The 23,637-nt window shown below is 37.0% G+C and overlaps 1 protein-coding gene across 1 annotated transcript in view; it reads right to left on the bottom strand.

Annotated features, from left to right (window-relative positions):
* The window catches only part of rimbp2a (RIMS binding protein 2a), an 89,998-nt gene that overhangs the window by 20,587 nt on the left and 45,774 nt on the right, over positions 1-23,637 (bottom strand). Inside the window, exons 3-11 of the mRNA XM_037691758.1 lie at positions 23,064-23,153; positions 16,403-16,525; positions 10,579-10,683; positions 8,566-8,616; positions 5,101-5,124; positions 4,378-4,585; positions 2,629-2,786; positions 1,421-1,500; positions 1,191-1,300 (exon numbers count right to left, since the gene is read on the bottom strand). Of these exons, the coding sequence (XP_037547686.1) occupies positions 1,191-1,300; positions 1,421-1,500; positions 2,629-2,786; positions 4,378-4,585; positions 5,101-5,124; positions 8,566-8,616; positions 10,579-10,683; positions 16,403-16,525; positions 23,064-23,153 (949 nt within the window). The remainder of the gene's footprint in view (positions 1-1,190; positions 1,301-1,420; positions 1,501-2,628; positions 2,787-4,377; positions 4,586-5,100; positions 5,125-8,565; positions 8,617-10,578; positions 10,684-16,402; positions 16,526-23,063; positions 23,154-23,637) is intronic.

Genomic DNA, 23,637 nt, shown 5'->3' with positions numbered 1-23,637 from the left:
GGATGGATGGATGGATGGATGGATGGATGGATGGATGGATGGATGGACAAGAGAAGACTAACATTAAGGAAACGTTGCTATAAGAAAGTGCAGCCTCCCTTGTGATGCCCCAACTGTTAAATTATTTTTAACAAGACAAAGACTACAGCTAGACAGTGTCATATTTAAAATTAATTAAAAAAAATTCCCAGCAAGAGATGAGAGACATGCGCATACTCTTTTCTATTATTTATTTTTACCATTTGGCTTCTTCAATACTATATTTCAGACGTTCCTCTGAAAAAAAAAAAAAACTTTCACTTTCTGAAGAACTTAAAACATCAGCTGGTGCTTTAAAATATTTCCAGGTACACCTCAGAGGACGCAGATGACGTGGCTACTTCAAATAAACAAAAAAGGCTCTGATTTTCTGTACAATTTGACTTTAAGGCGAGAAGTTCTTCTACGTCATAGCTCTTAGATCTTTTGTGTCCGTGTATTCATGTCTATGTGAGAGTGAGACTGTGTGCAGTTTGTGTGCTGATGATTAAGCTGAGCCCCACTGGATTAGTCATCACACTAAAAGGGACCACACTCCCATCTTGTCAACAGCTTGGTCTGAGGCCCAAGTCTCCTTCCTGTGTGGTAAATACAGAGCTCCTCCACAATAGCGTGCAATCCGACCGCCCACAGCTAATGAATCACTGCAGCTGAGCACCACCGTGACTCCGACAGGCGGTGTTGGCTGCACAATCACTGGCTAGGGGGATCAGGGTTGCCTCTGACTGGGAAGCCTTCATCATTCTTAACAGATTAGAAAGGGATTCACTCCTGTGAGCAGTTGTGAGAAAGTGCGCGGAAAGTTTTCATGGTGACAGCCGGCACTGACGAAGACGAGGTCACGGAGTGAACATAGCCAGAAGGTATACGGCGGACATTTTTAGCACGAGGGTAACGAGTCATGCAAACAGTCACGCAAGAGCAAGAGCTGTCGTTGTAGTAGAAAAGACCGCATCAGCACTACAGTTCTCATACATTCAGGTTTGATGGTGTTGATTATCTTTTACATAAGACAATGAAGTGATAGCAGACAATGATATATCTTTATTTTTTGTGCTGCAATTTTAAGACTTTACAACTAATTCTGCTCTTATTTTACTTTACTCCTCGATGACTGAAACACAACCTTACAGTTTTATCTTCTCACTCACCTTCATAGAAGCCATCATCATCCATGTCTCCGTACACGTACAGATACTTTCCAGCCACAAGAGGAAGCTCTGCTTCAGGATGCTCATTAGGTCCATCGTAAGGGTTGTAACTTAAAGCAGAATGGATCGAAGAATGTGTTAAATTTACTTTTAAGATGTACTCCTAAATGTCAGGGTTTTATATACTGTAGTAAACTTAGCATAAACGTGCAAGTGTTTGTCATTTTTACCTGTAACGAGCAGTGCAAAGGTGAACCTGGCCTGTGTAGCGAGGTTTGGACCTGGGTGATGGGCTGGTCTCATCCTCCATCTAGTATGGGGGTAAAAGTTTTATCTATATATTAGTTTTCTTATCATCAGTAACAGTCAACAAATGGCAAAGAGGTCTATTGTAGCATTTGACCTACTATGCTTTAAGATATAAATAGGATTATTTTAGGTTTTTAACTGGTACAGGCAAAAGAGAGCACATTACTACAGTTCTGGCCTCCCCAGCTCACTTACAAATTCATTTTAAAATTCTTCTGTATGTTTTTAAATCTCTGAGCAATTCTGCCCTATCCTATCTCGCTGATCTGCTGCAGCCATATGTCCCACTGCGCTCTCCGAGGTCAGCAGAGCCGATGCTTCTATTGGTTCCGGGAACTCGTTTTAAGCTCATAGGTGACGGGGCTTTCTCTGCTGCTGGTCCAAGACTGTGGAATGAGTTACCACTACATGTCAGACAGGCTCCCACTATTACTGTTTTTGAGTCTCATTTAAAAAAAACATTTGGCTTTTGACACTGTGTGAGTTGATTTAACTTGTCTGTATTCTATAATGTTAGTCATATACTTTCTATCTTTACCTATTTGGATCTATGTATTTTATTCTGTGTCCTTTGATTATTGTATTTTTGCTCTACAGCACTTTGGTTGGCCTTATTGCTGTTTTTAAGTGCTTTATAAATAAAGTGGCATGGTATAATCATTTTAATATATTTTTTAAGTAGGGTTCTGTGAAAAAGTTATGAACTATGAATCTTTCCCATGCAGGTTGAGCATTCTCAGCTTGGAAACGTATAGATTAGTCCTGACCCAATAGGCATAACAGCTAATCCAAATGCAGCCAAGACCAGTGTATACATCCTAAAGCAACTCTACTCTTAGATTCATCAGAACAAAATTTTATAAACTTTTACACCACAGTCAATTTCCCATTACATGGTTATCAAGATAAAATGCTATGAATATTTGCAAGCACAATTTGCAGCCAACTGTAGCCCGGGGCACTTCTGATAGGAATGCAGACCTAAAATTCTACCAGAATAGCCATGTAATGTGAAATTCATGGGTGTAAAGGTTTACAAAATAATCTTGAAGCCATATTTATGTAATATAAATATACGTATTGCAACATGCATGTGATGTGTTGCTGATGCGGTGTCACTCAGACACACCTCTGATGGAGAAGGCTTTCGAGGGCTGCCGGAGCGGTCCATTGTCACGGTGCTGGGTTTGACAGATAGCGGTTCTGATGGCTCTCTGTCTCCAGTCTGCGCAGGGTGGGGCAAAAACTGGGAGATCAGTGGCAGAGTGTTTGCAGCATTCTCATCACCTGGGAAACATTGATGTAAATATCACAAAGAGCATCTGTCTTTCCTCCTGCGCCCATTTGCTTCTCATTCAACACCCACTGATTGGGTTTTCAAGCCATGACGCAGTTAAGACCATTCATAGCAAAAAAGCTTCTCCATCTCCATCTGCACTTCCCATCTGCAATGCATATATGTCCTTAAATAGCACTCATGGGGATTAAGCGCATTTGGAAAAGGCAGAAAATCCAATATAAAAATATCTCTATTCTATGAGTGCCAACAGCTGATTTCCTTGAGGAAATCTTTATTTCAGCATGGGTCCCCTGCATCACGGGGTTCTTTTGGTTTGTGAGTAATGTCATTAGGCACAAAAGCATCAGTGCTGGGATTTAGGTGAAATGGAATAATAATAAGAATCCCCATTTCATCAAATAACGTGTCCGCATGTACGCTGCCTGGCCAAAATAAAAGTTGCCACCAAAAAAAAAGGTCACACACTAATATTTTGATGGACCACCTTTAGCTTTGATTAGGGCATACATTTGCTGTGGCAATGTTTCGTTAAACTTCTGCAATGTCACAAGATCTATTTCCATCCAGTGTTGCATTAATTTTTCACCAAGATCTTGCATTGATGACTAGGCACTATAGGCATGATGGGTGCATCACTTGGCCTGCCTCTCTTCTTACCCTGATGCACCCATCACTCTGGAACAGAATAAATCTGGACTCATCAGACCACATGACCTTCTTCCATTGCTCCAGAGTCCAATCTTTATGCTCCCTAGCAAATTTAAGCCTTTTTTTCCAGTTAGCTTCACTGATTAGTGTTTTTTTAAGGCTACACAGCTGTTCAGTCCCAATCCCTTGAGTTCCTTTCACATAGGGCATGTGGAAATGCTCTTACATTCACTATTAAACATAGCCCTGAGTGCTACTGTTCTTTTTCTTTGATTTGATTTCACCAAACATTTAAGTGATCGCCGATCACGATCATTCAGGATATTTTTCCGGCCACATTTCTTCCGCAAAGACGATGGGTCCCCGCTATCCTTCCAGTTTTTAATGATGCGTTGGACAGTTTTTAACCCAGTTTTAGCAGTTTCTGCAATCTCCTTAGATGTTTTCTCTGCTTGATGCCAATGATTTGACCCTTCTCAAACAGACTGACATCTTTTCCACGACCACGTGATGTGTCTGGTTGTTTAAGAAATGAGAAGCAACTCATTGCACCAGTTGGGGTTAAATAACTTGTTGCCAGCTGAAAGATAATCACCCATGCAGTAATTATCCAATAGGAGGCTCGCACCTATTTGCTTAGTTAAATCTAGGGGGCGACTTTTAATTGGCCCAGGCAGTGTATAAACCTGCTGGGTTTGCAGGTTGATGAACAAGTTGTGAGAATACTAATGCCTTAAATTATATTCAATCATTTAGGTTAGACAAGGATACTGACAAAAAGCAGGTGTCCACTTCTGAGGGACAATTAAATGGATGGATATTATTAATAGTAATTAATTCCTTGAAAGATTTCATATTGTCTTCTGCCTTTCGTGCCAGAGTTGACCAAAATATGGCTGAAAGCTGACTTTTAGCTCAAATCTGACCCACCTGTCTTGGACTGAACTTCAAATTCAACGATGACCTCTGAGAGTTTCTCCTCTGGGGAGAAAATGATCCAGGATGATGGGGTGGACCGGTTTTGTACGAGGATCTCCACGGGCTCTGAATGCAAACGGAAGCTCAGCAGGTCTTTGGACAGCTGGTGGAAATGTTCACTGTGTGACCTGCATTTCTGCTCCAGGTTGCGAAGCTTGACCTTTGACAAAGAAGGGAAAGTGTAGAAATGGTCATCTTGAGCAACAGGAGGAGTAGAGAAAGAAACAGAAAGTCTGGGAGGCTGAAATGTATCAAATGTAATTGTACAGAATTGGCCCTTCAAAAGAAAAGCTGTTCTATCCATTATTGCTGATTGAGCACTGACCTAATTACCAAAGAATCCCTAAAGAACCATCTGGTGTAACGTTATATTGAAACTTCAGCAGTCTGAAGCATGAGGAGCTCTCCTCATCTGCTCACATATAACACACTCGAAATATACTATAAAGATCCAATCTGTGGAAGTCAAAATGCAGATGTGAATTAGCTTTTGCTATAATCTGGTACAGTGCATCAAATGGTGACATTTATGTCTGAGTTGTACATTGTCCCTTTTTAAATAAAGTGCATTCATTCTTCAAGGATGATCTAAAACAGCTGCCACAGAAATATCTGGTTCAGCTTTAGTAATGTGTAAAGAAGGGAAGAAACCAATCAGGGAGTAAAAGAAAATACCTGAAACATTTTGTCCTTATTGTTCTGTTTGGACAAAAAGGAGGAATCAGAAAGAAGCAAAATAAAGAAATAAGAAAGTATAATTATGACAAAACATGCACAAAAGAGAAGAAAAGTGACGAAAAACAACAATCAACACAAAACTAATGTAGAAGAAAATTAAAAAGGCATGTCAAACTTAACATGGTTTCAATAAAATTAAAATACATATGTTCCTGTCTGTAAAAATCATTGCACGTTTGTAAAATATAAACAGGCTTGTGTGGAGAAAATATTCAACATCGTTCAAAAAACCCTGACTTCTTGAGTGAGGAGTTTTAATTTCTCCTACCACAGTGTTTGCCTGCACCATACTCGGTCTGCTTGCTCAGTAAAATGGTTTTAAAGTGCTTCGAACGGATAATAACACGACCCCACTTGAACTGCACTCAAAGGAGTGAGCGAGCCATTGTCACAGAGGGATTTAGGGTAAAATTAGAAAATGATTTCCTGTTGATGAGGCAGTGGCACGCATCTTGAAAAAAAAGGCGGTGATGAAACACAGCAGGTCGGCTGTTTGATCACAGGGACACGGTCGGCCCAGGTGCTCCGTTAATGGGACCTGTCAGTCTGATGCTACAACACAGACTCAAACCTCTGAAGTTACATTTTACACTAAAATACAAGAAACCTCCACAAACAGAGAAAAAACTAAGTTTTTGTTTAAATATGCAGATGGATGACTTTAAAACTATTATTAATCACTAGAATTTCCCTGAAAGAAAAAGGATATAGTTTAAATAAGATCACTCTTAACTGCAAAAATGTTTCCCTGACATGTTCCTGGAGTAGTTTGTCTCTGAAGTTCAAAACAAATTTAACTTCTTGAGAACCTTAACAAGGTTTTAAACCTTTCTCAAAATAAACGCTTTATGAGCATTTGCAAGATGTATTTTTAAATAACTTGCTAATGAATAGCACATTCTTAAAACAGCTCAAATTGACTCAAATGTTAATTGCATAACATTTGATGTAGGGATGCACGATGTTATCGGCGTAGTATCGATATCGGTCGATATTGGAGTTAAAGTTCAATGTCGGACATTCCATCAGAATAACTCACCGATATAAAAGGAGCTGTTTTTATATGACAACCAAGTGACTAGGATGTCTGCAGCAGCACAATGTGATGACGTCACGCACGCCCACCTGATCTCATGGCGGAGAAGAAAATTCAAAAAGTCGGTGGTGTGGAAGTTACTTTTGTTGTTTAGGATGTCGCATCCCGAAGATTTTTGGACTACGTTGAACCTCGCTACATCCTCCCCAGTCGGAGATATTTTTCCTACGTAACCTTACACGAGTTACAAGCCGTCATTTCCGACATCATTGAGAAGCTAATAGCTGATAGCACTTGGGTGAGTTTTACCACAGACATTTGGACGTCGTGTTAGCCCCGTTAGCATGATTAGTCTTACGGCGCAATGGATAGACAAAAACTTTGAACTTAAAAAGTCTGTCCTTCATGCACAAGCGTGCAGAGGATCCCACACTGCAGCTAGGAACCTGGAACAAGCCTCCACAAGTGAGACAGCACCGAAGGTGACTAATGCTAATAAATAACATTTAACACTTTTCATTTAATATAAGTTAAAGTGCTATGCATATCATATGGCTGTTACTGAATATATGTCACCAGCTCTACAGCTGTTACACATTATTGTGTAACAAATAAGCCTAAATAAGAGGAATATGTTCTGACAAAGGAAAGTATATAAAATATCTGTATCGGTTATTGGCCAAATAAGTTTTAATATATCAGCATATCGGACATCGGTCAAAAATACAATAGCGTGCATCCCTAGTTTAATGCTAATTTACTATTCAGAGCAAAAAAAGTTTTATCTTGTTTAAGGATTAGAAATGAAAAACACAAAGAGCAGCTTATCTAAAAGTGAACATTACATCCTAAATGAAATATATGATGTTGAAGCCTTTTGTCAGAGTTCAATTAATTGCTTGCAAGAACGTCTCAGATTTCTACACATTGCATTTTGGAAAAGGGCAGCCTATCACTTTGTAATAAATTATTTGACTAATCCAATGTGCAGACTCAAAAAAAGCTTTCCAAAATGAGTTTGATAAAAGCAAACGTGGATTTTTTTTTCTTTAATTTTAAAAGGAAACTCTAAAATAAAACCGCAATTTATTTTGAAAGTAATCAGATTTTTTTTTATGTTTTCAAGCACATTTAAAATTTTTAAAATGCCCACAACAAAACTCAAGCATTTTTGAGAATTTTCAGCACCGCAGGGTCAGTATCACTGACAGAAACCATAAAGTTTGATATTGTTGCTAAGAGGCGCTGCCGTTTAAATTAAACATGCTGCTCAACATTAAAAATATATATATTTTGACTGCCCGTAATAACTTTAATCCAGAGCTGTGTCAAACTATTCAATTTTTGATATTCATACTCTTCACTAAATTACTTTTGTCTCTCTCTATGCATTACAGTAGCCCCTCGTTTATCGTGGGGGATCCTACCATGAAGCCCTGCAATAAGTGAAAAACCGTGAAGTAAAGAAAGTAGTACAAGTGGTAGTTTATATACAAAGTACATATATAAAGTAAGATCCAATCTTACTTTGAAAAACCGCAAAGTAGCGAGGGACTACTGTATATAGCATGGGACACATACCATGTTTTTCAGACTATAAGGTGCACTTAAAATGCTTTAATTTAAAAAAAAAAATCCACAGTCAGCCTTATAATCCAGTGCGCCTTATGTATTGATTGTGGTTGTGCTTACTGACCTCAAACCCATTTTATGTGGTTGTTGTGAATGAGTTGAATAAAGTTTGACTTATCTGACTGTTTTGTTGTTGTTGTTTTTTCACTTAATGCATCTTGTAATCCGGTGCGCCTTATAGTCCAAAAAATACGGTAGGTCCACTTTGATAAACAGAGTCCATATGATTTTGACCTCTGCAGAGGGTGAATTATTGAAAGCTTGTGTGCATCCATTCAGCAATTTGTTCTAATAAGAGTCTTTTCTTTAACACTTCTTCTAGGGATGAGAGTGTTGGTAAATGCAACACTGTGTGCCAGACTGAAAAATATCGCAACAGTCACAAGATGGATTTGCATAAAATTTCCCATGGAAGCTCGTGAACCCCAGAAGAAGCTTGCAATATTTTGCTGATTTCATGACTTTTCAAGTTGCACCATCAGCAGCTAAAAATGCAAATTTGTATGTTGGTATGTATTTTTTTTTTTAATTAAAAAAGTATCCTTTCAGCATTAAGCTCAAAGTGTGAGTCAAGTCTTGCAGATCCAGTATAGTTCTTAGAATAAATTCTTCAGACCGTCTTGGTTAGACCTCCAATAAAACTGACTTCATAATAAATTATTCTTTAAATAGAGTGGGCAACATTGAAGCTGTCGCTGATGCAAACTGATCAGTGTTGGTTCATGTTACTGTACCTCTAACAAGTGCACTGCTTCCTCATGCTGTTGGTCAGTTTGAAGCCAGGCCTGCACAGAAGACACAGAAACGTACGGTGACAGCTGACACTGTGATCACAGTCTGAGAGGTAAACTGCACATCACACAGCTGACACAGTGTCCACGCAGCAACCTGGAAAAGACTCATCACAGCACCGGTACACTGAGAGATACTGCTCCTGATGGCACAGCTCAGATAAAAAGGAAACTGGTCTGCAAGTCAAAGTGTGTGGAAGACCAGAAAATACAACCGCCCCAAGTCCATAAAAGTTAGGACGTTGTAAAAAATGTAAACTAACACCGAATTCAATTATTTGAACATCTCATGAACCCACGTTTTATTCACATTGGAACATAATAAACAAAAGAAATGTTTTTGGAGAGGACTGCTGCTCTGTTTTACCAGTCCTAGGTCTTTGTCAGATTTTTCATTTCATGATTAAAAGTATTTTCATTTGGTGAGAGGTCTGGACTTAAGGTAGGTTAGTTCCACTCTGGGAATCTGGTACTAGGCAGTCACGCTGTTGTAACGGATGTAGTACGTGGTTCAGTATTGTGTTGCTGAATTGTGCTGAAAGGCCTTACCTGAAAAAAAGTAATAATAATCTGGATGGGAGCGCATGGTTTAAAATCTGTATATATTGTTCTGCATTGATGGGACCTTTCCAAATGTGCAAGCACCTCTCGCTATAGATACTAATGCACCCCCATACCACCTGAGAAGCAGGCTTTTCAGCTATGCACTGATAACAGAGGTACAGTGCAGAGGAATTGGTTAACAAAAATAATTTTAATGTTCTATTTATCTGCTCAAACTATTTTCCACTTGGCTTCAGTCCATTTTAAATTATGTGAGTTTTGGCACAGAGAATTTGGCAGCATTTAAGATAAGATAAGATAAAAGATAAGATAAGATAAGATAAGATAAGATAAGATAAGATAAGATAAGATAAGATAAGATAAGATAAGATAAGACTTTATTGATCCCACAGGATATTGTTGCGCCAGAGTTTCAGTACAAGGAAACATACACAAGGAATCACACAAGATATAAAAAATAACAGAGAATATAAAAATACCAACAACTAAGTTCTAAACAGGTCCAGTACAGACAAAAATATTAATGTGTTTATTGTGTTAAATAAGTGTTTATTTCTGGATGGTGTTCGCATATGAGCTCTTTGATCACCTGCATTTGTGAATGGCTCATTTTTGGAATTGGGGTTGTAAAAACTCCTCTTGTGGCAAACAAACAACGCAGGAAAGGTTTGGGCCATTTGCTTCTATTTAATAGATAATAAATTGTTTCAACAAACATCAGTTCAACAATGAAATAAAGATACAAAAAACATCTATAGAGCTTTGCTTTCAGTAAAAGAGTTTTAAATTTTAAGATAAAATGCTCCTCTAATAGGGCTTTTGGGAAAGTACTATTTTACAAGAACACAACAAATACTACATCCAAAGTGTAGAACAAAATTTGTATATTTGTGACAATAAAACAAGTTAGTACATTTATTAATAAAGACGATTCACTGTAATCACCAACGATGAATAATATGCAAGCTGAGAGTTTTAAATGAGTTACTATCAAGTCAACTATTTTGGTTGAAGCTCAGTAAAACTTAAAATCGCAACTAAATCTCAAAAGTGCTTTTTCTTGATAAAATGTGTTCAGTATCCTGTGATATTTAAAGTGTTTTACATTCTGAAACGCATGGTGTGTGTGTGTATTTCTCAAACACTAACATGGCACATTTTTAACATTGTACCTCAAAATCCAAAGCATCAAAGCTGAACCTGCATCTCTGAACCAGCCTGCTCCTCTAGAACTGTCTGAGCTGTTTTCTGGTAAATGACTGGCGGTGGATTAGCAGAAGCTGGCTGTGCATTGATGACTGTACAAGAAGCCTTGGAATTAAGTCAGTGCAAAAAAAATAAATAAAAAAATCAATGTCTAATGTCTAGTTTTGTTTTTACTTACGGTTGTACCTTTTGCAGCTGATTGATCTCCCTCTGCTTGTTCTGCAGGGCCGCCAAGGCTTGCTCATGCTCTGTCTGCAGCTGCTGTTTGAGCTCTAGAGCTTCATGCATATGCTGTGGAGGGGAATACAGATGAAGGATCTTATTTAGACATATTAGAATTAACAACAGGTTTTGTTTTACCGGAAATGGCAGGTAGCTGGAGTTCATGACTCTCTGTGGTTATCAGAGCGCTGCTCTGTTGATGTAGGCAGGTTGTTTTAGAGGAAACTGAGCTCAAACTTTTAGTATTTTACACACATTAAAAGGAAAGCTGGGGTGCTTCATTTTGATTTTATTAAATCCCACAATTCACAGCTCCATATCAGCTAAGACTTTCAGATTAAGCCAGTATTGAAGGGTTGCCAAGAGTATCAGAACATATTCAAACTTACAATGCTTGCTACAATTCCACCTTAATGAAAGCAAGTGGATTCCCTCTGTCCAACTGCTTTAAAGTGTCTCTATTTCTGATCATCCTTTTTAAAACTAACACAAAATGTCAGCTGTCTTGATTTTTATACTGCTGAATGGAAAAAACAAATTGAAAGTGTTTTTGCCTGCGTCTGTTGTAAAATATTTCCTGATCATTTGGGGCTATGCATTCCTTCAAGAAATGTTAGACTTGTATTTATTTGGATTATTTGTAAAGTTCAACTATGGGGTGCCATTTGTAAAGTTAAACAGTCAAAAATTAACAGCAATATTTTGGTTAATTTCGCCTTTCATAAGAAAAAATTATTTTTCAAAGTCATATTTTCACTATGTTATTCAAACATTTCTAAATATCGTAGTTCCAAACTAAATATTTAATTTACAAGTTAAATATTTAGTTAGCAAACTAAATATTTAGCTCCACACTAAATAATTAGTGTACAAACTAAATGTCTATGTCCAAGCTAAATATTTAATTTACAAACTAAATATTTAACTTGCAATATAAATATTTAGTTTAGTGAACTAAATATTTATTTAGTTATTTATTTAGTTTAGTGAACTAAATATTTAGGTGTAAATTAAATGTTTAATTTCAAGGCTAAATATATATTTTCCAAACCCAGTATTTATTTTCCAAACTAAAGCAATTTACTTTATAAACTAAATATTTAACTTTCAAGCTAAATAAGTTACCAAGCTATTTTGCTCCACACTAAATATTTAGTTTACAAAGTAAATGTTTAAGTCAAAGTAAAATTGTTAATTTACAAACTAAATATTTAACTTGCAAGATAAATATTTTGTTAAGTGATCTAAATATTTTGGTGAAAAAAAATAGTTAATTTCAAAGCTAAATATTTATTTTCCAAACTAAACATTTATTGCTAAGCTAAACATTTAATTCTTAAACTAAATATTTAATTTGCTAACTAAATATTTAGCTCTGACGTAAATATTTATTTTCCAAGCGAAACATTTAATTTCCAAAGTAAATATTTAATTTGCTGACTAAATGTTTAGCTCAGACCTAAATATTTAACTTGCAAGTTAAATATTTAGTTTGTAAATTAAACATTTAGCTTGAAAATAAGCATTTAGTTTTTATAATAAATATTTAGCGTGGAGCTAACTATTTAGCTTTCTGACTAAATATTTAACTTGCAAGTTAAGGATTTAGTTTGTAAACTAAATATTTAGCTTGTAAATTAAATATTTACTTTGGAACTATGACGTTTATAAATGTAAAGATAACATGGTGAAAATATGACTGAAAAAAAACTATTTTTCTTATGAAAGGCTCAACAAATCAAAATATTGATGTTAATTTTTAACTGTGTAACTTAAACAAGCAGCACCCATATACATCTGTCTCACCCCTCTCTTTATATGTTCAGATCTGAGTCTAAGCTGTTGTGCATCATCACCTCTGCTCATCTCAAATCTACCCTCCACTAAATTAGCAAAGTTATGTCTATATAATCTATTTGTTTGTTTTTTCTTCTTCCACAACGAGCTGCAACATCTTTCAGAGACCGAGTTAAGACTGTGGAATATTTCTGTGCATTTAGGGTGAACAGATTAGAAAACCTCTTAAACTTGGATTCCTCCCCCCATGTGTTCTTTTCCCTCTCGAAAAAGAAAAGCTTCTTTTCCTCCCAGAGAGACTTCGAGGTGTCCTGAGCAGGCAGCCATTCGTATAATCGGAGAAGCTCTAAGCTGCAGAGGACTGTCATACAGCCTTAGGGGGGAAAAAATTCAGCCTTGCTAACACTTGCATTTTGAAGCAAAAATCAAACACTGGAATGTTCAAGTAGGAATAAACCTGAGAATCCCCACTGCGCAGTCGGATTTCATATCTGATCTTAACTTCCAGCAACTGCCCACGATACAGGCCACTTATACTAAATTCCAAAGCTTCTTATAGAATCATCAGCCCTTTATTAAAAGTGGGATATAAAAACTTAAAAAGAGGCTTTTGGTGACAATGCTGATTCAGCATTCACACTATTGTTTTCTGCTTTTCATTCGTATGGATTTTGCAGTCTAACTACTTTTGCATACCGTACTTTTCATACTATAAGGCACACTTAAAATCCTTTAATTTTCTCAAAAATCAATAGTGACCCTTATAATTTTATGTATTAACTCTGGTTGTGCTTACTGACTTGGAACCAATTTTATGTGGTTATTGTTAATGAGATGAATAAAGTTTGACTTATCTGACTGTTTTGTTTCGCTTAATGCGCCTTATAATCCGGTGCGCCTTATCATCTGAAAAATACGGTGCTTTGTTTTATTTGAGCTATTTATAGAACAAAATGTTCAGCTCAACTGAGAATTGGCTACGACTTTAAGGTTATGTAACTTTTATACTTTTCAAAACATTTAACTTCAATTTCAAATATTTTTTTCTATAGCAATACATTGAGATTGCTTCAGTTTCTTCACATATGTTGCTCTTTTTAAATCTGCTTCAGCAGACTTGATCTATTTTTGTGTTCTTACGGAAATTCTAGTTTATAACTACCATTCTGCTACTTTAACCTTTAGCTAGTTTAAACTTTTGCTACTTTTAGCATTTAGCTACCATTCTGCTACTTTTAAGTCTTGGTTCCATTTTCCTACTTTTGACTTACCATATTTTTCGACCTATAAGTCACGTTTTTTTGGGGGGGGGGGTTTGGCATAATTTGCATGCCCTGCGACTTATATGCGGAAACGAGTTATTTATGGATGTACAGCGGAAAATATGGTAGTTTGTTTAGCTTTTAGCTAGTGTTTTAGTCCTTTAGTTTTCAGTTATTTTTTTACCCTTTCTAAAAACTCAATTTCAGCTTTTTCAGCAAATTACCCCTACTTACCACAATAATGTGACTTTGTGAAATGATACATAAGCTTTGTAGTAAAAAAAAAAAAATCTGTGTTATTCTCAACATTGTTAACTTTTTTTGTACATTAAAGAAAAAATGAAAGATATAGATTTATCATAAGTAGTTTTTAGTCTAATGACGATACAGATTTCCTAATTTAAGGTTGAACAACAAAGCCACTTAAAATGAATATTGTGTTTTAGTTAGATTGAAGAAGTGATAACTTCCTAGAATACATGAAATTGCATCAAACTAAATTGCCGAATTGTTCTATAACAAAAAACGCCCTTGAGTTACTGTGTAGTTAAAGGATCCAAATGCATACCGTTCATCTTAATTTAGAGATAAAAATATATATTTAACAATCGCCTTGAATGACACTGATTTTATTAAGAACCATACTTAATGTGTAGCTATCTTTATGAGATTAAAAATATGTATACCGGTAGTTTTGTGCCACCAGGTTGTGTAACTTTGGAAAAAACAACACTGAAAAAGATGCTTCTTTAATGATTGAATTTAAAAATCCATTTAAACAATTACAGTGGTTATATAGTATATGGAGTTGTTTTTAGTTGTTTTTATTGTTGTTTCCACCATGTCTGTTTTTTCCACCCATGTCGCTTCAATGTAATTTTCTCTGAATACTCTCTTTGTCTCTATAATCAATTCTCAGTGAAAAATTGACAAACCTTTCATTGCCGTATAAGAAAGCAGGTCAGCTTCTCTCATACGAGTACATTTATCTCTGAAATATCCTGACAAACAGACAATCAATAAGAGATGCAGCGAGGTGAGGATTTGTAATGACAGTACCCCTCGCTGTGCGGTCACTCTATGGGATTATTATTGGCAGGTAGAAACAGAATGAAAAAGGAGCCTCTCCACAAAACAAACCATACTTTACCTTAGTTTATGAGAAATGTATGTAAAGTGTTATAGGAATCAAACATTTTGGAGATGAGTTTGAGTCCTAAGTTGTCAGAAAAAAACTACCGTGCATAAAAAAACACAATGAAAGACCGAGTGTTGGAAATGCAGCTTCCAGGAAAAAGACAAAGAGGAGATCTATGGATGCAATTAGAGCAGATGTGGAGGTACTTGGAGTGAGGACAGAGGAGGAAGAACAAAGTGTTAAGCAAATATACTGTGTCATGCAGAGCTACGAATGTGTTAGGGATGAGTCTTAGCTACTACCACTCGAACTTTCATCTCATGGGTAAAGCCGGCTGAGTTAGAGCCATTTCTGTGTTGATTAAGGTTGATTAGTTATGCTAACCATCTTGTATAGGGTTAACTTTAAGTTAATCAGTTGTATTTGTACTTCCATTGAATATTCTCAGTTTGTTTAAAATTTGTCCAGTGGTTCTTGAGGTATTTGGCTAAAGCTACAGTCAGACGAACAAACATCCAAAGGGCAAAAACATTAGCACCATTTTCCTTTACCTAGCGATAACAAATACGTAGTTTCAACAAGTACCATACTTGCCGCCGTACACGTCGCACCGCCGTATAAGCCGCATCAGTCCAAAAATGTCTGATAAAGTGGAAAAGAACATACGTATGTCACTTCTCCGTATAAGTCGCATCTATTATGCACCACCGCTGAAGCATCGCATTTGTTATGAGTCACCACTGACAACCCGGAAACGTGGGCCGGTGTTGTGCCAAAAATCAATTGGCTGCCAAACGGCGGTCGCGTGAGCGTGAACAAGAGGACTTTATCAAGGATTTAACAAGATTAACACTTAAAAACAATTATTTCTTTGCTCGACATTATAGTAAAGGTGTGTCTCAGTTGAACTTTTCCTTAATAAATGCACGTTAACGGTCAAATCAGCTGCATTTCACCTGGGCGACGCAGCAAAATTCAGCTGATTTGACGTTTGCTCTAGGAGTTCTGGAACGAGACAAAGGTGGTTGCTATGGTAAGCCAAGTGTCTCATTAATAGCCACTTTTACCTATTAATGAGACACTTGGCTTGCCGTATTACACGAGTGCCCTCTAGTGGATGAAAATGGTAGTGTTCAATATTTTCCACGTCAGAATGAATTAAATCGTCAGCCAAAAATTGGGTTACAAATATGTGGAAAAAAACGTATATTAGTTGCTTCACTGTATAAGTCACAGGACTTGCAAATTTATGCAAAAAGGTGCGACTTATATGGCAAAAAATACAGTACTTAGGCCTAGTCATACTGCAGCGAAGTACTTCTTTTGTAATAGGAAGAAACATAAATTTGGGGATTGAAAACCATCAGATAGTTGTTTTCCACACATCTATTGTAAATAGTCACAAAATCATTTGTCTTCTGATATTTTTAAATCATCCTACAGTCAATTGTTTGAGCTCTTTAGTAAAAAAAAATCACTCAAAAGGAAGACTCTGTGTCGAGAATCTACATTTAAACCGCCATCATAAAAGAGAAATGTCTCTACGTGCTTTACAACCATACTTTAGTTTGTTTTAGGAGTTTTGTGTCACCTTCAGAAGCTGTTCCAAGTTATCTACTTTGAGCTGGAGGTGTTTCCTCTGCTGCTGGGCCACGTCTCGCTCCCGGCTCACTACAGCAAAGGTTTGTCTCAGCTGCTCGTAGTCACATTGCACCTGCAGGGACACGAAGCACAAATGGAGTCAGGACATTAGAGAGGACAAAGGGTGATGAATCGTTTGAGGAGATGGAGGAGGTTAGATAACGGCTGACAACATAAAAAGACAAGATCTAATAAGAAAAGCAGAAGAAACTAAAAATAAAAACTATAATCACGTCTTCGTTTTACTTTAAATGTTTATAAATGTAGCCATCTTACAGGGTTGCTTTTGCAGCAGACTTGCTTTTTAACATGCATGAAGAGTGGCAGCTTCTCTTTCTTTGTTGGCTGAAGGGTTGGTTTTGACGTCCCAATCTGAAGAGAAATTAATCAGCACATTTCCATTTACCCTTGATGAGTCGGACCTGCTGACTTGAGCGCGCTGCCTCACATTTTGATATCAGCTGCAATCTGGTTCTTCTAAAGTTGGCCTCACCAGACTGAGCCTCTGCAGCCAAACACCCAATTTTCAATGGATGTTTGGACGTTTCAAACATCAATTCATAAATTATTCTCATTTATTAACAAAACGACGAGTGCATCAAGTGATAAGTTCATACACCTAAAGTGCATACAATTCTGATTATTCATGTAAAGCATCTTTGAGTATTTAGAAAAGCACTATACAAATAAAATGTATTATTATCATTATTATTTGTGGCATTCATAAAGATGCCACCAGTGGAAACTCTTCTAACAGAGACGCCCAAGATACAAGAAGCAGCACTATTAAATTGAATAACTTTGATTAATATTTTATATTCAGTGATATTTTGAGAACAGTTAACATATAGAAGATTTACATTTCAGTTAATAATTTTTTTTAAGTGTTAAAGCTGGTATTGTTATATAGATTTTGTTCTTTGGTCAAATTTCTTGTAAAAGTGTTTGAATTCTATGAGTTCAGGCAAGAAGAAATTCCATGCAAAATCAAGAGAAGAAATTGCATTTCCTGAAGAAAAAAAATGCAGTCAAAGCTTACTGCAGAAGAACTTGCTGAAAAACAGCTGAAATTAGCTAAAAATAACATAGCTGAAATGGAAGAACAAGCCTAAATTAGCAGAAGAAAACAGAAAAAGCAGAAATTAGAATAAAAATTAGGAAATTATCTAAAAAAGCTAAAATTAGAAAAGAAAATGCTGAAAGGTATCTGAAAAGGCAGAAAGAAGCTAAAACTACCAGAAGGAAGTGGAAATTGCTTAAATGAGCTAAAGAAATGTGGAATTAGCTGATAAAGCTAAAATTAGCATCAAAAAGCTAAAAAAAATGTTTCAAATAGTTGCTGAAAGAGCAGAAAAAGCTGAAGCTAGCAAATAAAAGCTGAAAGGAGCATAACAAGCTGAAATTGACATAAAGAAGTTAATTAGGCTGAAAGTAGCAGAAATTACTAGAAAAAAACTAGAATTTATCTGAAAACAGCTGAAATTAGCTCAAATTTGCTAAAAAAAAATAGCTGAAAAGGTAGAACAAGCTTAAACTAGCAGAAGAAAACAGATTGAACAGATGTTTGCCCAATTAGGCTGAAAGAATCAGAAATGTGCACAAAGAAGTAAAAATTTTATGAAAAAAGCTGAAATTAGAAGAAAAAAACAGCTGAAAAAAGTGGCTAAATAAAAGCAGAAAGAAGCTTAAATTACCAGAAGGAAGTGGAGAGAGCACATTTTTGCTGAATTAGGCTGAAAAAAGTTGAAATGAGTGCAAAAAATGTGGAATTAGCTGAGAAAGCTAAAATTAGCATTAAACAGCTAAATAATAGCCAAAATAGCAGAAAAAGCTGAAACTTGCATAAATAATCTAAAAGAAGCATAATAAATTGAAATTAGCAGAAAGAAGTTTGAAGAAGCACAAAATTGTTCTATTTAGCAGAAAGAATCTGAAAGGAGCACAAAACAACTGAAAAAAACGGCTGAAATTAGCAGAATGTAGCTGAAAATAAGTTTAAATTTGCACAAGGAAGCTGAAAGAAGCTGAACCAGAACAAAATGTGAACGAAGCAGTAAAAGGTTGTAAACAGATCTAAAGATTTGAAGGATGGAAAATGAGCTCAAGGGGAAAAAACGTGGCAGAAAAGGCTAAATATTTCAAAAAGCTAAAGTTGCAGCAATTCCAAAAGTCGTAGCACCCTTTTCCTGAACGAGCTGAATGTTTTTGTTTTTTCCATTCAACCTTTATTTAGACAGATAAATCACACGGAGCCTCGAAGACTCATTTACAAGTGAGATCTGTTCAGGCAGACAAAAAGTAGTGAAAGTGACACATGTAGGATTAGGAGGCAAAAAAAAATCCTATCAAACTCCTACTTCTTGGCTGAGAAGAAAGACTCTGATATTGAAGAAAAAAAAACGCACATAGAAGCACATGGTGATGTAGACGTTCCGCGGGGGGAGAGACGACAAGGGTGGTGAGAGTGTCCAAGGACGCTCAAGGGGCACTGTAGGATTTCTGATAAGGATGGAATATTCAGCAGTTCCCTCCGGTGGGATCCGTAAACATTCTCGAGGAGTGTCGGGGAATGGCCAAGGACAACGCCAGTGAGAATCCAAGAGTCCTGAAATGATGACGCAATGTTTATTCAGCTGGTTCCCTCTGGTTGATCGTGGACTCCCTCTGTGAGAATGAGGGGGACAGAGCGTCAGATTACAAAGCCTCCAGGCGAATTGAGATAAGGTGGCCTGCAAGGCCAGCCGAGGGAGCCAAATTCAGATAAACAACATTTGTTTTGAAGACGGACAGAATTTTATCTGCCTCGAGTCTTTGCTGGTCTTACGTAGATTCCAAAAGGTCCAAATTAAGTGGTCACACCACTGGTCCGTGCCTGATTAATTAATTAATTATTTTGATTTATGATTTGTTGAAAAAGCACAAAAATAAGCAAAATAAGCTTCTTAAGCATTCACACAATAACATAAACACAACAATCAACAAAAGTTGAAGAAATGTATTAAAAAATTATTTCATGACGCTTAAAGGCCCAGCATGTTGTGACATTTAGCCACACAACCATTAAAAAAACCCTCCCAAATCTGATAGTTTTTGATTAGCATTGGCAAACGGTTCCAACTCTGAAAACCCTAAAACAAAAAAAAGGAAATTATCTAAATGATGTTTTGGGTTTCTGTGGTTTACAATCATCATAAACTGCTTGTGTTGCTGCTGCTCCAGTGCTGCTGCTTTTAAAATAGTTTAGCTCACTGGCTCTGGAGCAAGACCATTAACACACATTTAAAAGTCAATTATATAAATGGAAAAATGTGTGAAACTATTACAGCTGTAAACAAATATATATATTTCTATTTACAATTAGGCCACTTCGTTGGTTTTTAATCCAAAGTAGTCTAAGCTTGGACAGTGACTGCTGTCTGACCTCAAAGAGTAACACAAATTAAAAGGTAAGGGAAAAACATAACGTGCAAATACAACTTACAATATATAAATACAACGAGTCTTTATAGTTAAACAAGATCCTATCATATGAAAGCAGTTGAGATTTTTTTTTTTTAACTAAAATAAGCCTAAAACAAGATGGTGATTTAAAAATAATAATAATAATAATAATAATAATTTCTTACAAGAATGCACCTTGTCCATGCCAAAAATTTAAATGAAGATATTGCACAATTTGTTAGGGCTCTGACTATTTATTGGGGATAACTCTCAGCTACTACCACAATAAGTTTTAGCTAATATCTAAAGAATTGGCTGTTATAGCCATTTTTGTGTTAGCTAAGGTCAATAGATGTGGCAGCCATCTTAATTTTGGTTAACTCCAAAAGGTAATCCGTTATAGTTGCACATCTAATGATTAATTTCTGAGAGTTTCATTAAAATCTGTCTGGTTCATAAGATATTTTGGTAACAGACAAATTAGCACATGCTCACACAAACACAGTCACAAGCAGTTATATTAATGCCTGCCTTTTATGGCGGTGGATAATGAATGTTTATATTCTTTTTGAAAATGTCTCTGATGAATAACCTCGTCAAAGTTCATGCTCAATCGTCCAGGTACAAAATACAATATTGGTCAATCAGGTCATCTGGACAGTTTCTTTTCTTTGATAACTTTGTGTAGTAATATTGCCGCAGTCATTTTTTTTCCTCTCACATACTCAGTGTCTTTCTTTGTCTTTTGCCTTTTTCATTATTCATCATCTTTGCACAGTTCAGCACATTCTGCCCGGGCCTTTCCAACAATTGGCCTTACAAGCCAGCAGCCCTCATTCATACTGTAAATCTGGCAGGACTGAACAAGGTTTCAGCCCCCCTAATTCATTTTCATCTCTGTGCCCACCTTGTCAGTGCACAGATGGCATCATTTTTGGAGCAAGAGCTCTGAGCAGAGCTCCTGGACACATGTCAACACCCCCCCCCCCCCAGCCTGTGAAAGTCACTATTAAAGCCAGGGCAACTAATTGCCTCCAGTCACAGTCAGTCACTGTCTCTCTTCCTACATCAGTGTTTTCTCACATGTGAAATCTGATGAAGAGTGAGCTCTGGAACACACATAAAGAATAAAGGCCTAGCATTCTTTAAAGGAATGCATATTGCCTGCCACCTTTCAAACGACCAAGTAACGGATAAAAAAAATTTTAAAAAGTAGAACAATAAGGTATACACATTGTGGAAAAAAAGTGGCATTGGTACACATTGTTTAAAATAATAAAATGAAGAAGTAGCAGCAAATGCTCTTGTTTGTGAGCAGATGATAACACCGCTGCAGCTGTATTGATCTGTGGAGATGAATCAGATTCCAACATATCACTGAACCATTTATAAAACAGTAAACATGTGATATGTTGCTTCTAAATCATAGAGGCTGTAAATAAAATGGATTTTTCTCACTGGAAATCATCTGGTCTACCATTAGTCACCATCAGATGTGTGTGTGTGCCCTTGTTATGTATGATTTGTACATCAAACAAGATAAATTGCAATTTTTGGAAGAAACAATATGAATGCTGAGTATTGAAAGACTGCTGAAATCTATTACAGAATAGATTTGAAGCCAAAAAAACCAGGACACTAGATGAAAGCTAAAATGAAAACACCCAGATAAAAGATAAAAGAAGCAAGATACTAGAAAGTCATTAAATGCTAACGAAATGCTCAACGTAGCAAAAGGCTAACTAAAAACTAAATGCAGCAAAATGCTAGGTAAAATGAGCAAAAAGTTTGATAAAAGTATCAAAAGGCAACCTAAAAGCTATTCATCTTCTACCACTTATCAGTAATCGTGTTGTGGAGGTAACAGAGAGAAACCCAGATATCCATCTACCCAGCAACATTTTTCAGCTTGTTCTGTGGAACCCCGAGGTGTTGCCAGGCCAGATACACAATCCTTCCATTGACTTCTGGATCTTCCCCGGAGCCTCCTACCAGTGAGACGTGTCTGGAAAATCTCTAGGGAGGCATTGAGGCCTCTTATCAGATGTCCAAACCACCTCAACAGACTCCTTTCGATGGGGAATAGCAGTGACTCTACTTTGAGCGTCCCCTGGATGACGGAGCTCCTCAACTTATCTCAAAGGCTAAGCGCAGTCACCCTGCAAAGGAAGCCCATTTTGACTGCTTGTATGCGGGATCTTGTTCCTTCGGTCATGATCCAAACCTCATGACCATAGGTGAGGGTTGGAACATAGACAGACCAATGAATCAAGAACTTTGACTTTCGGCTCAGCTCTCTCTTCAGCACAACAAACCAAAGTAATGCCCTTATTACTGAGTGCAGGGCCCCAATCTGATGATCCATCTCTTGCTCCATCCTACCATCACTCTTGAACAAGATGCCCAGATACTTGAAATCCTCCACCTAAGGCACACATGTCTCCTCTGCAGAATCACCACCTTAACATGGTGGAGGGGTTTGAGTACCCCTGTGATCCTGAGAGCTATGTTGTCTGGGTCATTAGCCCCTGGTAGGATCTCCCCTGACAAACAAGCCTCGAGAGAGCGGTCAGACTAAGAACGATTCAAAGCCCTTGATGACAAAACAACAGTCGCATCAAGAAACCTCACCTAAATAAAGGAAACTGGTGCACCTACTGGGAGGCTCTCTGGCAAGCACCTGTTGGTTGAGCTTTGGCTTCTGGGGCTCAGCTGAGCCAAGCCTAAAGAAAGGACAGGAAGCCACAACCACGTTGGTCCACCACCTGTGGAGAGGTCTGTCAAGGTCAGGTGCAATGGATGCTGGGCAGAATGGGAGGGAATGTCTGTGGCCATGCTGACTCTTGGCAGCATAGATTGTCTCTAAGCTAAAAGTTAACTGGTAAAATCCGATTTAAAACATAAAAATAAGTAAGCATAACTTAAAGATAAAAATAGCAAAAGCTCGGAGAAATGGGGAAATATTTATAAAATTTAAAACCTTCAAAATGTACTAGTCATAGTACCCTTGTCTGGAGTTAGTTGAATTTTTAATATATGAATGGCTAATATAACACTAAGTATATAGAACTACTTAGATTTCTAAAAACATACAGAAAAAATGTATTAAAAAGAAAAGAAAATGATGGTGTGAATGCAGACAGCCTTGACACACAAAAAAAAAGTCTCACCTGATCATACTTGGATGACTTCAGGTGGTGGTCAACCAGCTCGAGGTTCAGACGGTTTTTCTCCTGCAAGGCCACATGGAGCTTTCCTTTCTGAAAAGAAAAAAAAAAAAAAACAGGCTTAATGACTTATCCAATGATGAAACAACTTTTTCATACAGTATGACTTTATGTCTGACTGTGTGTAACGTATGTATGCCGTATGGCAAAATTTCACACTAAAGATGTTACATGAGAGAAAAGACAGTCTCGGGTTAGTGCCGAACCTGCCCGTCCTCTCTTGTGTGAGTAAGTACATGTGGGTGTGAGTGTGTGGAGATAAGCTTTTCTGTAAGATGCTGTCTGGAGGACAAAACCACAGCTGTATACTGTCACCCTCCATTTGGTTTGTGGCACTGGCAGCTGATGAGGAGAAGAGGATAAGTGGAATGGGTGGAAGAAGAAACCTGGAATGGTGAGGGAAAGCAACAGATAGTGAGAAAATGTTTGCAGGAGGAATAAAAAAGCCCTACAGGATTTAAAATTTGAGTGACAGATTTGTCAATCAAGTCCTAAAAAAGCAGCCAGGTGAGCAGAA

This window comes from Nematolebias whitei, chromosome 18 (assembly GCF_014905685.2).
Source record: "Nematolebias whitei isolate Nwh7 chromosome 18, NemWhi1, whole genome shotgun sequence".
NCBI lineage: Eukaryota > Metazoa > Chordata > Actinopteri > Cyprinodontiformes > Rivulidae > Nematolebias > Nematolebias whitei.
The sequence above is the reverse complement of the archived record's forward strand: the minus strand, read 5'-3'. Positions and strand labels throughout refer to the sequence as shown.